General features: G+C 56.6%; 1 protein-coding gene across 2 annotated transcripts in view; it reads right to left on the minus strand.

The window, feature by feature from the left end:
* Window positions 1-258: 258 nt before the first annotated feature.
* Window positions 259-13,858, minus strand: part of CBFA2T3 (CBFA2/RUNX1 partner transcriptional co-repressor 3) — a 56,666-nt gene continuing 43,066 nt past the window's right edge. For both annotated transcript variants that reach the window (XM_080643881.1, XM_080643880.1), the window contains exons 6-12: window positions 10,743-10,924; window positions 9,875-10,095; window positions 6,184-6,269; window positions 5,465-5,663; window positions 4,875-4,943; window positions 3,213-3,403; window positions 259-1,984 (exon numbers count right to left, since the gene is read on the minus strand). In XM_080643881.1, the coding sequence (XP_080500007.1) occupies window positions 1,694-1,984; window positions 3,213-3,403; window positions 4,875-4,943; window positions 5,465-5,663; window positions 6,184-6,269; window positions 9,875-10,095; window positions 10,743-10,924 (1,239 nt within the window). In that variant the 3' untranslated portion in view covers window positions 259-1,693. The remainder of the gene's footprint in view (window positions 1,985-3,212; window positions 3,404-4,874; window positions 4,944-5,464; window positions 5,664-6,183; window positions 6,270-9,874; window positions 10,096-10,742; window positions 10,925-13,858) is intronic.

Raw genomic sequence — 13,858 nt, forward strand, 5'->3', positions numbered from 1 at the left:
CCAGATCATGGACCATGCTGCTGTTTGTTCTCCATTGAGCACAGGTGAGAATTCCTTACTCCTTTATTTCCTCCTTGAGATCGCTTGGGGGAGTTGAGTGGGGAAGGGAGGACAGAGCTAGAGTGAGGGGACATCCCCACTGATGATCAGCTGGACAGAAACGTGAGGTTATACACAGCTGACTAAGTCTCCAGAAGGCGTGGAGAGGGCAGACTGTTCTTGTTTGGAGTTTTCTTTCTTTTTCTTTTTTTTTTTTTTCTGTAAAAATGTGAAGAAAGAAGAATAGGTTCAGGGGACACTGGTGGAGGGTGGCGATGGGGCAAAGACGAGTTGGGTGGGGCAGCACTGAGGAGGGGAGAAGAGGTAGAGGAGGAAAAACGGAGAAGCAGTCGTTATTGGCGCAGTTGCTGTCTCCTCGTGCTTTGAAAAGCACTCAAGAATCAACCCGAAAGATTGTCACAGTTTTGTTTCAGAATTATGCTCTCTCTGGGAAGGTCACATTAGCACTTTTTTTCACAAGTGGAAGAAATGAAATGTGATGAAAATTCACAGAGGGCGTGAGGACAGATGGAGGCATCTTCCCCTGCACACGTGTAGTGCATGGCTAGGCATGCCCTGTGTGCACATGTAGACACACGCACGGCGGGTGGGGTGCTGAGGGCTTGAGACCCACTGCCCTGTGCCCAGCAAAGGCGTTGCCGTCGAGTCAAAAAGAAACAAAAGTCGCTTCTTGTTGGGCAAAACCCTCCAAACCCCAATATCCCAAACTCTAAAAATAGAATAAAAAGAAAAAACCAACATCTGTACAAACCCAAGAGTGGAAGAAAACAGTGAAAAGAATACTTTGGCAGTGACAAATTTTGGATTTTGACTTCTCGTGTTTGCTTTTTGGATTTCCTTTGGAGCAGAGGTGTGTGCGGCATCCTTGGCTGGCTAGCTGGCAAGGTAGTTTATAGGTATGCTTCCTTTACTTTTTTAAAAAACTTTTTGGATTTCTACTTAAAGCCAAAGAGTTTGACATTAAAGGAAAAAAAAATCTGAAACCAAAAATGCTTCTTGGGTCAGAAACGGAAGTCTTTCTTACTATCTTCACCGAATCAGCCACATACCCTTGGGGTAGTCTCGGTGACGCAGAGGCTCAGATCTCCAGCTAGAAAATAACAGTTTTCTTTTTCCCTTTTTAATTAGGAAGGGGAAACCCCCCACAGTTTTCTTTGTCCATTTCTAAGTGGCTCTTTTGCCATAAAAATCCCCCAAAATTCTTCACTGAAAATATAAGCCACCAAACAATTCGTTTTTTTTCATTAAAGAGAAAGTGTGTGAAAGTCATAAAGACAGAAAAAAAAGGGAGGGGGAGAGGGGGAAGGAGAGGTAGAGAGAGGGAGTGGGAGGGAGAGGGAGAGAGAAGGGCAGTGGACGAGTGGTGGAGCTCCAGCTGGGGTCCGCTCCGTGGTCTAAAGCCCGGGGGAGGTTCTGAGGGTGCTTGAAGAGGTTGTCGCGTGAGATCATCAGGTAGCTGAGGAGGTTGCGTTGAATGCGTTTTTGTTGGTTCTGTGTTTTCTTTTGGAGAGAAGCAGTAGCAGCAGTGACTCCAATGGTCGGGCTCCCAGGGCCGGGCGAAGTGTCCGGCAGCTGGGGCTCGGCGGGGTTGGTGGGCGCATGTCTGTGGGCCGAGCAGCGGGTCTAGAAGGGGTCAGCGGGGTGCGGCGTCCAGTGGGCCAGGGGAGCCAGGGCGAGAGGGCCCCGTGGAGCCAGCTTCACTGGGGCTGGCAGCACCCGTGGGCAGACAGGGGCCCAGGCTGGTGGTGGCGTCGGGCTGTCCTGGCACCGGGTCGGCCACCACGGCTGAGGGGCCCTGCAGGCTCTGGCCGCACACGTGGTGGTGCTTCTCCCAGTCCTTGTGCTGACAGAAGGAGCCGCAGTAGCGCGCTGCGTTGCAGCCGCTGCATGTCTCGCTGGCCTTGCGCCCACAGTTCCAGCAGCTCTGGATTGGGTGGAGGAGATGGTCAGGGTGGGCCAGGGCTGGGCCACTCCAAATCCCCAAAGTCCCCAGCCCAGCTGCAGAATGGGGAAAGATACCCTCTAAACAAATGGGCTTGGACCCAGCCAGGGTGTTAAGTGAGACCCCATAGTGCCTCAGCTGTGGTGACTGTTGGCGAACATGGCCCCTTGGGTGGGGCATGTTGGGGGGAATGGGCTCGCACTACTGCGTTGCACAACTCTAGCCCACCTACAGGGTCCTCACGAGGGCAGGGAGCCACTGCCCCTCCCCTCTCTTCCAGGAAGCCCTCCTGCCCCACCAGGGCTCCAATACAGAATATAGGGGCCCTGGAAGAACAAAGACGGCCACGCTCCAACGTGGGGTGCATGGCAGGCCTGCCTCGGTCACATCCTTCCCCTACCGCTGGGCTTCTGTGGAACAAACATAACCCCGCCCTCCCCCCAGAGCCCTCAGTTTCCATCTGTACAATGGCCATGTGAGTGAAAGGTGGGCAGGGACACTGGGGAAGGCCCCAGGCTATGTGACAGAGAAGCAAACCTGCCATGGGGACAGGCCCAGGTGCCCATTTAACCTCCAAAGCCTCTTAGATCCCAACAGCTCCTGCTGTCCCTGACTCACTCTGGCTCAGCCACATTAGTCTCCTGCAGCCCTTACTCCGCCAGATGTGCCTGGCCCCCATCTGGCCTTTGTCCCTGCTGCTCCCTCCTGGGGTGACACTTTCCCTGATTCCTGCATGCTGGCTCACTTCCTCCAGGACTGCTCAGACATCACTGCCAGGGAGCCATGACTGACACCCCACCCTCCTTCCAATATAGGTCCATAGCCTGAAATGCTGTGGGCTTCACGTCAAATACCAGCATGATGATAACCTCATACCCCTCCCGCGTGTGCACATGTGCCAGGAGCTGAGGAGGTGCTTTAGATGCCACCTGGGGTCTTTACAACCTCCTCTTGCCTCCTGCTTTACAGGTTAGAGAGAGCATGAGCTCCAGGGTCTGCAAGCCTGGCTGCAAATGAAGGCCCTGCCACTTTCCTGGGCAAGCTACCTCCCCCCAGAGCCCTCAGTTTCCATCTGTACAATGGGGACACCCACAAGACCCATCTCACCAGGATGGGTGGGGTCAAGAGGCCCTGAGAGCTCATGGGGATGCCAAGACGGCACAACAGCCCTGGACCTGGACTTGGGGTGGGGTGTGGGGTGGGCACTTACCTCACTGGAGTCCTCCTGCTGGTTGACGACAGTGAGGGCATCCTCTGAGGCCTGCCGCCTGGCCTCGGCCAGGGCCCGCTCCATCTTGGCGCGCTCTGTGCTGATGAGCTCGTGGGCCTTCCGCTCGGCATCTGACACAGCTTTCTGCAACTCAGACATTGCCTGCCGCTTCACCTCATTCACCGCCTCCTCTGCAAAGGACATGTGGCCATGGTCACATGGGCCGGCCTACCCATAACACTGGGGGCTCATAACACTGGGGGCCGGGCTTGTGCATAAGGACCACATGCATCCCTTCATGGGTGTGCAAGCATCATCATGGAGCAAATCTCCAAGCTCATCTCCTTCAGTGTTCTCAAACTCTAGCACGCAGTGCAGATTTAATGCAGGGGTCCTGGGGAGGGCCCTAGAATCTGCATTCCTAACAAGTTACAAGTGCTGCTGCTGGTGGTCTCGGCACCCACTTTGAGAACCACAGCTGTATTGTTCTGTCCCACAGACATTCTGCTTTTCCCTGTGGCCTATCTGGATGCAATCCAGGGAATGCCTGGTCTAGGGCTCTGCATTGTTATTTTCCCCCCAAACCCTGTTATCTCCCCCACATTTACTACCTCTGCCTGTTCATGTCTGAGGATTCAGTGCATTGTTCTTACTGTGGCCAGAGCGTCTGCTCAGATGGCACCCTGCCCTCCGACACTGGGAACAATATGGACCCCTCTGCCCCCACTAAGCCACCCCCATGGCCTTTCAGGCCTGCCTCAGTTTACCTGGCAGTGCTGTTCTTGCAGCATGGTATGAAGGAGGCTGGGGTGGGGTATAAGGGGCAGAGGTGGCCCTTAAGCCTTCTGTTCCAAGTGTTTGCACACTGTGTGCTGAGCTGCTGGCAATGCCAACTGCAGCTACCTGCCCCCATGTCACCACCTGAGCTGCACATGATTGCCACCAAGGGCCCCATGAGGCCCTGCTGTGGGCCAGAGGGAGGTGAAGGGGACAGCCAAGGGAAATGAGGACCCGCCTCTTCCCGTCCAGGCTGCCCCCCTGCCTCGACCTGGGCAGCTGCTGCCTGCCTGGCCCCTTAGCCTCTAACCCTCCACTCTGCTTTCAAAATTCTGAGATTGCCTCCCTCTAAATCATACTCTACGCTGAATCTACCCCATGAATCCAAATATATCGGATCCTGCCTCTTCTCTGCACTGCCACCACCCTTGAGCCCGGCTCTCTCTCTCTCTCTCTCTCTCTCTGCCCACAGGCTTCAGCTCCTGCCCAGCCTCTCCCCAAAGTCTGTTCCCATGATGCAATGAATGTCCCCCGCAGCATTCCCCTGTTGCCATGCTCAACACTACGCCCAGATTCCAGCTCTAAGTGCCTGTCTCGTATGTGTGTGTGTCTGTGCACACTCGTGTGCATGTTGGGCCCTGCTGGTTTTACTGAGCATGGTGTTCTCCGGCAGGTAAGGGTGGCAATCGTCCTACCCTGGATACTAAATGCACTGTGACCCCTCCATTAGCCCCATTTGTGAAACCCTGTGAACTTTTCCCTGAGCTTGGGGCCAGGTGAGCCCCCTATCAGACAGAAGCTCCTTGCAGAGAGGGCAAGAGGGTCTAGTCTAGGCCTGCAGGCCCCCCGCTTCCTCCTCCCTGCCCCACCCCCACCCCCACTTACCAGCCTTCCTCCAGATCTCCTCGGGCATGTAGCTGGAGAGGGTCCTAGGCATGAACTCCCGGTGCACATCTGAAACACAGGGGCCGGTGTCACACACAGGACGGGGCCACAGGGCCATGTGTGAGTGTGTTCTTGGCAGGGGTCCCGAGGTACTCATCCGTTACTGGCTGGGGGCAGGGCAGCGTCATGTAGAGGGGTGCTCAGGACCTGACTGGGAGCTGGGCCCATCCTGAGCCTCTCTTGGTTTCCACGGTCATCACCGAGGGGATGAGTGGAGACCCACAGAACTCTGAGTCTGGGCTTCCTAGTGGGTCCAGGGCTCTGCATTGTTATCTCCCCCACACGTGCCACCTCTGCCTGCTCAGTGTGTTGAGGCCACTGGGATTTGAGTCTGCTTCCTAGTGGGTCAGGCAGTGTCTTTGTACCTCTTTTTCAAATGAAACTGTTTTGGGTGGTATTATATTGTAGAGTCTGTATGTGGCCCTGCTGCCCATGGTCCTGAGCACCCCCTTCATGCACCCTGAAGCCGCTGTACCACCTGTACTGCTCTCTCCATCATTCCCTCTGTCCCCTCCACCCCCAGCACGCACCTAGCTGAGACCCCTCTGCTCCTGTCGAGCTGCTGAGAGGCCGGGCGGTGGTGGTCGAGGGGCCCTTCTTGGTGTCCTCAGCATCGCTGTAGCGCCGGACCCAGTGGTTGAGCTCCTCGCGGTCAGCCTCCTGGCACCGGCGCAGCACGGTGAGTGACCGCCGCGTCTTCTCGGCCATGTCCATGATGCAGTTCAGGAGCTGTGGGTGGTGGTCGGGCAGCCTAAGCGTGCAGGGCCCTTTTCCCACACTCCTGGGCCTTGGCTAGGCCACTGTCCATGAGGTTTGGCCATGGGGGAGCTTAAGGCTTTGTATGGGGCCCTCCTTGCAAACCTTAAGGTACAGTCTGCTCCACGGAGCAGATGTGACCAGCACCACTCTGGGACCACACTTTCTGCCTAGCTTTTCCCCCGAAAGGAAGCAGGGCCAAGGATGAACCTGGAAGTGGTGTTGAAGAGGTCCCACCCCTACACCAAGTGACCTTCCGGGAGACTCTGCACGGGCAGGGAAGGGAAGGTTCTGAGGGGCTGACTGGGAAGTGGAGGGTGGGCTGAGATGGGTGCTCCCCTTACCCCCATACTCTCAGAGCCCACCCTCCCCAAGGCCTTGCCCCATGCCCCCCAGGTGGGCACGGAGCAAAGGGGAGCCGCCTGAGCCCTGTTCCCACAGCCCCACAGGCTGGGCAGAGCTGTGGCTCCTGTGCCCTGGCCTGGACACTCACGTTGTTGAGGTGCTTCCACTCCTCAGCCCACTCGCGTTCAGTGAGCCTATGGTCGATCACTTCCTCTGGCCGTGACCCATGGACCACTGCAGGAGGAGAGTGGACACTCAGGCCCCACCCACCCCATGCTCCCAGGCCCTACCCCACACTCCCCCAAGCTCCGCCCTGTGCCAGGCCCTCTATAGGTTGTGCCCACCTGGGTAAGATGGGGAGGGTGAAGAAGAGGATCCAAGGCACTGACTCTCTGCCCACTGTCCTGAGAGGATCAGGAACAGGCCTGGCCTCTACTCCAGGCTTGAGACTAAAAGACCCATGTCCTCAATCCTTGCTCTGGCTTTGGCCACCCTTCCCCTACCACCCTACCTCTAACTCGCACTGTTCTCACTCTTTCGCCCTCTGCTGCCAACCAAGCCAGACTCAGACTTCACTTCTGGGGTCTCACCACTGCTCAGAAGCTCTCAGGGCCTCCGTGTGTCAACTGCCTGGCTTCAGCCAAGCTTTACCAGTTCCTCTCAGCCAGCTGGACTCCTATGCATCCGTCAAAGCCCAGGTTACAGGCCCTTCCTCCTCAGTAGCTCTGAGCCCTCAGAATTTCTTAAGTTCCGTGTATCTCAGGTTATTTGGTGATTGTAGGTGCTTCCTTGCTTATTCTCGGTCCTCTCCTCACCCAAACGAGCTGTGTCAGTCCGCAGGGCAGGCCTGGCATGTCTATTCTCTATCCCCCGGGCTGAGCTGTGACCCAGCAAGTGCTCCAGCTTATCTGCTGTGTCTCAAGCGAACCGGTCCAACTGTGGTCTCCCGGGAGATAGGGGGGTCAGGAAGCCAGTAGCCCTGATGATCATTCCCCACGGGACCTGGGACCCTCATTTTTCCTCTCCAGGCCTCAGTTTCCCTATCCTGCCTATCTCAGGGGGTGTGGGAAGACTTTTAGGAGGCACATTGGTGGGGAGAGCCCGGGTACAAGCAGCTCTGCGCCAAGTGCTCTACACCTTTCATCCCCGCATTGACCTTGAAGGAGGCTCTGCTGTCATTTCCAATTTACAGAGAACTGAGGGAACTGAGGCTGCTTAAGGGGACATGTTTGCTCAAGGTCACCCAAGGTCAGCCTGAGCAGAGCTGTGCCTTCAGCCACTGGCTGGTATGGCTCCAGGGACTGAAACAATTGTTCCCCCAATCAGAAACAAAACCATCGTGAGCTGTGAAAAGCGCACAAGTGCAGCAGCACCTGTCCCCACCATGGCTCCTCTCACAGTTTCTGACCTACCAAGTGCTCGCGCCCCCACTGTTTTGGGAGCCTATGTTGGGTGATGCAGTGCCCATGAATGCTTTTGGGCTAAGGTCTCTCTATTTAGGCTTTCTTCAGCTCCTAAGGGTCTTTTGGACCCACAAACTCAAAATGCCTCTCCAAATTGCCAAAGGGGTGGGAGGTGGCAGCCACAATCCGCTGTCCACAGCCCTGCCCTGTTGCCTGTGGAGCCAGAGCCTTCGCCAACGCCCCAACCAAAATAGTGGCTGAGATCTGCCCAACAGCTGGTGTCTATTTTTGCATTAGCAGAAGCGGGTGGGAATAGCACCTGCCTGACCCGGCCACATGCCCCCCAGACACTGTCACCTGCTGCCTGGGCCGGGGCCCTGGGAGCTTCTGCAGGGTGGGGGCGAAGAGACGGCCTTGTATGGAGTGAGGCCTCTGCTGACCCTGCCTCGGGGCCCCCTTTCGGTGTCCTGGGCCTCTATCTTAGAGGCTGCTGTTTCTAGGCTGTCCCCCAATACTCTGGGTAGGAGCTTGTCCTGTTCATCTCTTTGTCCCCCAAGAATGTTCATGGTCAGGCAGATGTGGCTAGAAGACTTTGGGCATGTCACTTATGATCTCTGGACCTCAGTCTCCTCATCTGTTATATGGTGTGCTGACATATCACACACATGTCATGGCCCACTTTAAGAACTGAGTTAGGGATACAATGCAAGCAAGAGGTGAGTGCTCCACCCTAGACTTTTTCCCACTATAATCAATAACAGCTGGCCACACAGCCCCCACTCTGCACTGCATTAACTCGCTTGCTCCTTACACAACCCTGAGGGTGAGACTCCTGTTAGAGCCCGCCAACAGAGGAGGAAACGGAGGCACAGAAGTCATGTGACCTGCCCAACGGTATATCATAGGGAGTCCTCGGAGCTCAGAGGAAACGCAGTCCCGAGCCCTTGCTCTCACCATGAAACCCCTGCTCCTCCCAGTGCCCATGCTCTTAAGAATTTGGTGTTTTGGTGTTCGTTTTCATACCGCTTCAAGAGCAGGATGGGCATGTGTGGTCAGTGGGCCCAGTGAGAGCTCTTGAGTCTTAGGGGGTGTCTGCTTTCCCTCAGGGTGCCCAGCCATGCCTGCGGGAGTGCCTTGGTGGCAGGGGCTGCAGCTCCTGTGACTTGGGGGCCCCACAAGCTAGAACTTCCCATAAACGGGTTCTTCTGGCTGGCCTGTGCACCGCAGGAAACAAGCAACTGGTCATTCAGATGACCAAAATATCGCTTTCATATATGGTCTTCATCCAGGGTTCCTGGCTCAGTTCCCAAACCTTTAGAATTTCCCAAGTGTAGAGAGTGATACAGGTGTCTTTTCTTAATGTTAGTGAGCTGACTTTAGAACAAGATGAGGGCTGGTTGCTCAGAGAACCAACCACGGGAGTAGAAGGCTGAACTTTTAGTCCACCCATGACCTCCAGGCTGGGGAGAGGGGTTGGAGGCTGAGTCAGTTGCCAATGGCCAGTGATTTAATCAATCGTGCCTAGGTAATGAAACCTCCATAAAACCTCCAAAGAAGGTTTGGAGAGCTTCTGGGTTGACGAACACGGAGGTTGGGAGAGGGCATGGAAACTCCTCACCCTTTCCCCATCCCTTGCCCTATGCATCTCTACCTGGCTGTTCCTGAGTTGTAACCTTCAATAATAAACAGGTAATCTAGTAAGTAAATGTTTCCCTGAGTCTGTGAGCCATTCTAGTAAATTAATTGAATGGAAGGTGGGGGTTGTGGGAACCTCTGATTTATAATCAGTTGGCCAGAAGCACAGGTGACAACCTGGACTTGTGACTGGCATCCGAAGGGGGTGGGCAGTCTTGTAGGACCGAACCCTTAGCCTATGGGACCTATACGATCTCCAGGCAGAATGTCAGAATTGAGTTCAATCGTAGGACACTATGCAGTCGTCCAAGGATTGCTTGATGTTGTGTGGGAAGCACCCCCCACGTGGAAATTGGGTCCAGGAAGCTAATTTATTGCCCTCTCTCTGCCCCAGCTGGGGGCCTCCCTTTCCTTGTCTCTATAACGAGATGACACACCTATACAGGGACCAACTGCTTGCCTCCATCCAGTCGGGGCCCCAGGACAGGCACATTCACAATCATGTCCCCTGGGAGGGAAGAAACCTTTTGGGCCCTGAAGGTGAGGATGTTGAACCACCCCCAGATGGAGGTCCGGGAAAGATGGCTCTCCCTCAGAAGCTTCCAGAACCCAGCCAGGGTGGGGATCCCCTCTGTGCCCTGGGGCCAGTTCCCCACTCGCATCCTTTCTCTACACTCATCTCTTCTGCATCTTGACATGTGCACACAGTGACTCTTGAATGCTCTCCCCACACACAGGTGCACATGTGCTCCTACTAACATGCACACCCATGCCAACCCCTGCCCCCAGAACACTGCTCACTGAGTTGCCGATGGCGCTCCCGAAGCTCCCGGGGGTCAGGGTGGCGATAGGAGTCACGGGAGTGGTGGGCCAAGGCCATGTCCTCAAGGCGGTAGTGTGGCGGCGTGGGGTGGGGCAGCCCATTGCTGGGGCTGAAGCGCTGGGCAGGGCTCAGGGTGCACGGCCGTTTGCTGAGGGGGTCAGGGTGCAGCGGGTCGCGGTCTGACCCATTCTCTTTGGTCCTGGCCAAGAGAGTGGGCAGGAGGTCAGTGGTCACAGAACGAGGAGCCGTGGATAGAAGTCCAAGCAGGAGGGGTGAGAGGGAGAGAGAGGTGGTGGGCAGAGAGAGAAAGAGTAAGGGGGAGAGATGAAACCAGTCCACTGGGGGCCCAGCCTTGATTCCTGCCCCTGGTGTACCGGCTCTGGGGCCTAGTGTCACAAGTCTGAATGTCTGTTGAGAGAACGAAGAGAGGGGGACACCCTCTCCTGGCAGCAGGACAGGCACCCATCTCTACGACCCAGCAGTGAGGGCCAGCCCATGTGCCCGGGTACCTCAGGCTCCTGGACACGGGGTCCACATCTAGCACAAAGGAAATCACCATGGAATTCCCTCCAGACTCCCCTCCTGCCTATCCCCTTGTCCTCCCAGGGGGACATCCGAGTCCTCAGGAGACCTCCCCACAGCCTGACAGGGCTGCCTCTCTGAGTCAGCCTGTGCAGTGGCCTTGCAGGTAAGGCTGAACTTGACCAGCCTGCTCACTCGCTGCGGGCAATAGCATTGACCCCAATTCTCTCAGCACTGGAACTAGGGTGCCTGGTGAGCTGTGGTACCAGAGCCAGCCGGTCCCTTCACTGTCACCCTCCCCGGCAGCAGAAAGCCCCCGAGTACCTGTCAGGTGTCCTCCTCTTGCCGTTCTCATTGACTTCCAGCAGGAGCTCCGAGGAGTCAATGGGGGAAGAGGCGTTGGCATCCAGCAGGAGCTGCTCGTGCTGGGCCAGGTACTGGGCAGGGGTCTGCTTGGCCAGGCGGGCGCAGTGTAGGAGTTCACGCTGCAGCAAGGGCAGGTTTGCCTGTGGGAGGACACAGGGTGGGCTTGGGCTCACTGACGATGGGGTCAGGGCACAAGGGTGCACAGCCTTGCTCTAATGCCAGGCACGGTGGCATCTGGAGAAGGTGAGGACAGGACCATGATGACGGTTCCTTGCCTGCGCCCGAGGAAGCAGGCACCCGGTCACCCACTGTGTGGAGAAGGAAACTAGGGCTCTGAGCGAGGAAGTGGGCAGCCTTGCACACAGCTACCTATAGAGGAAGAGCTGGGAGCAGGACTCACGTGTCTGCTCTGGACCCCCATATGTGCTGATGGGAAGCCCCTGCACAGCCTTGAATGAACCTTGGCGTTTGGGCTAGGCACATTAGTGTGCCAGCACCATTCTGAGCAGCCACACTTGTCACTGCTCGTGGCTGTACCACCCATGGTCCTTCCAACCTTCAGGGATGGACATTGTGACTGGTTCCACATTTACGGGTAAGGACACTAGGACATCGAGGGTGGAGTGATACGTGGGGATGCACAGGATTCAAATGCAGATCCTGCCTGTAGCAACTATGCCCTCCTGCCTGGGCCCTTGCCCTGGCTCTGGGGCTCCCAGAATGCCCTGCTGGGTGGCAAACGGGCTCCTCATGTGCCTTCCAAAGAGACTTCCCAGAGCCACTGTGGTGAGTGGGGGTTGTAGGGGAGGGGGTAGCAGGCTGGATGGAGGCCCAGCAGCAGGCCACTTGGGAGAGCCAGAGTTCTAAGTATTTGTAAATAATTACAATTCCCCAACTTTCTCATGGCGTTTCAAAGCTGCCACACAGCCTTCTCCTGCCTCTGCCTCCCCAGAACCCACCAGCACACCCGGACCCAATCAAGCAGCCGATGTAGTTTTGTCAAGCAGCGCCGGCTGCCAGGTCTGTTTTTCTATTTGGATAGCTGAACGCGAGCCAGCCCGCCATCTGTCCAACATGTTAGGAGCATGAGCTGGGAAAGGAGGTCCCGGGAGGTCTGAAGACGCCAAACATCCTCCTCTCCCTCGCTGGCCCCTCCTCTCCCTCGCAGCCTCCCTTTGGCTGGCCCAGCAGGGCGGGACTGCACGGGCACCGGCTGGTTGCTGTTGGGGTGGTAGAAACATCTGGATTCTTGGCCGGCTGGGGCCAGCTGGGAGCCGGGACCACGGGTGGAGGCTGGCTGGGCGGGGCAGTCTCTTCCAGCTTCTGGAAAGCCCTAGCACTCAGCCATGCACAGTGTTGAGCTCAGCAGAGGGTGCAGGGGGTCCAGGTTCCTTGGGTGGGGGAACAGGGACCCCAGCCCAGAAGAAATGGGTAGAGACTGTGGAGAGCCATGTCTGGCAGATTCCTCCAGGCAGCAGTTCCCATTGTATCCCCAGAGGCCCAGGTGCCAGGGAGGCCTTCCACTTTGGTGCTGGACAGACTAAACTGGTGGCAAAGATCTCTGGACCTCGACTCTACTGTCTGAATGAAGGTTCTGACGCTGCAGAGAAGCCTGGAACTACCCTCTTCACAGATGGGAACTCTGTTTCAGAGGGAAATCAGTGTTTGCAAAAACCACCACAATAATGGTGTCAGTTGAGCTGACATCTTCCACAAACCGCATGCCTGTGGCCAGCCCACCCTGCTTTGCCGTGTGACCTTGGGAAAGTCACTTAACTCCTTTGGCTTTTGCCTCATCTGCAACTGGAGCTATGAACAGTACCTGCTCCTTCCGTCCTGGACGTGAAGGGCTCCTGTGAGCTTCTTATGAATTAACTCCTCCATTTCAACCCCTCTGAGGTAGCAGTCACAACCCCAGTGATGGGGAGAGGACTGAGGCCAGAGCCTTTCCGAAGCCCATGGGTGGAGCTGGGGTTTGAGCCTGAGCTGCATTCTCAGCCAGAGTTCCTGCCTCTCTGCAGTACCACAGCTCCAAGCGCCCCGCTGTCAGGGGACATCACCGCTGCCCACACGGTGGGCCTAGTGCACCATCGTACCCGCGAAGGTCAAAGAGGAGGTGACACAGTGGCACTCCTGCTGGGATGCCCCACAATGCTATGAGTTCTGAAGGGGCCAGAGCTCCTACAAGGAGGATAGGGGCTGCTCCCCAGGCAGGACCATGGGGACAGGCCAGGGCCTTGTCAACAATCCCTGGAAACAGAACTGGCTGCCCCCCAGGAGTTGCATGTCAGTGAGAGGAATGGACTGTGTCCTTGACAGTCCTGTCAACCCAGGGCCCTGGGTGGGATCCCAGGCCCCAGGCCCCAGGCGCTGCAGGCAGGTTGCTCACCCTATAGAAAGAGCAATCTAGGCACAAAAGTCCTAATAGCATATGAGAACTGCTGTGGACAGAGGGGAAACTGAGGTAGAGAGATACCTCAGCAGGCAGTGCTAGGCTGGGCATGTCCTGTCCAGTGCCTCATTGGGGTGTATCAAAGGGGATGCTGGGGTGCAAGGCACAGTGGGCATTGGGCAAGGCCTGGCTGGGGCAAGCAGGGGACGCGGATGTTGGCCCTACCCCTGCTCCTCAGATAAACAAGGGCAGCTGACGCGGGCGGGCTGGACATCTGCTGTAAATATTTGATCCGACAGAATAAGCAGGCGCACTGTGTCCCCAAAGATGGGGAGTGGTGGAGTCAGCAGTAAGTTGAAAGGAGGAGAGAGAAGGGAAGGGCTCCTAATGAATTGCAAATGACTGCCAGATGGGCCCAAACCCTGCTCCATGCCAGCAGCCTCTTTGTCGCCAGCTTAGGAGTGTGAGCTCAGTGGGGTGTGGGCGGAAGGGCAGGAAGGAGAGAGGGAGGGAGGGAGTAGATGTGGGGGCACAAAGTGGGGTCCCCTTGGCAAGGGACTGCAGGGAACAAGGTGTGGGTCTGGGACATACCCTGTAAAAGCAGGGGGTGTTTGGAGTCTGATGGATCCAGGTTCCAGCCTTGGCTCCATCTCTCCACCAGCAGGGGAGACCTCAGGGCCTC

The sequence above is a fragment of the Plecotus auritus genome, assembly GCF_963455305.1.
Source record: "Plecotus auritus genome assembly, chromosome: 10".
Lineage (NCBI taxonomy): Eukaryota > Metazoa > Chordata > Mammalia > Chiroptera > Vespertilionidae > Plecotus > Plecotus auritus.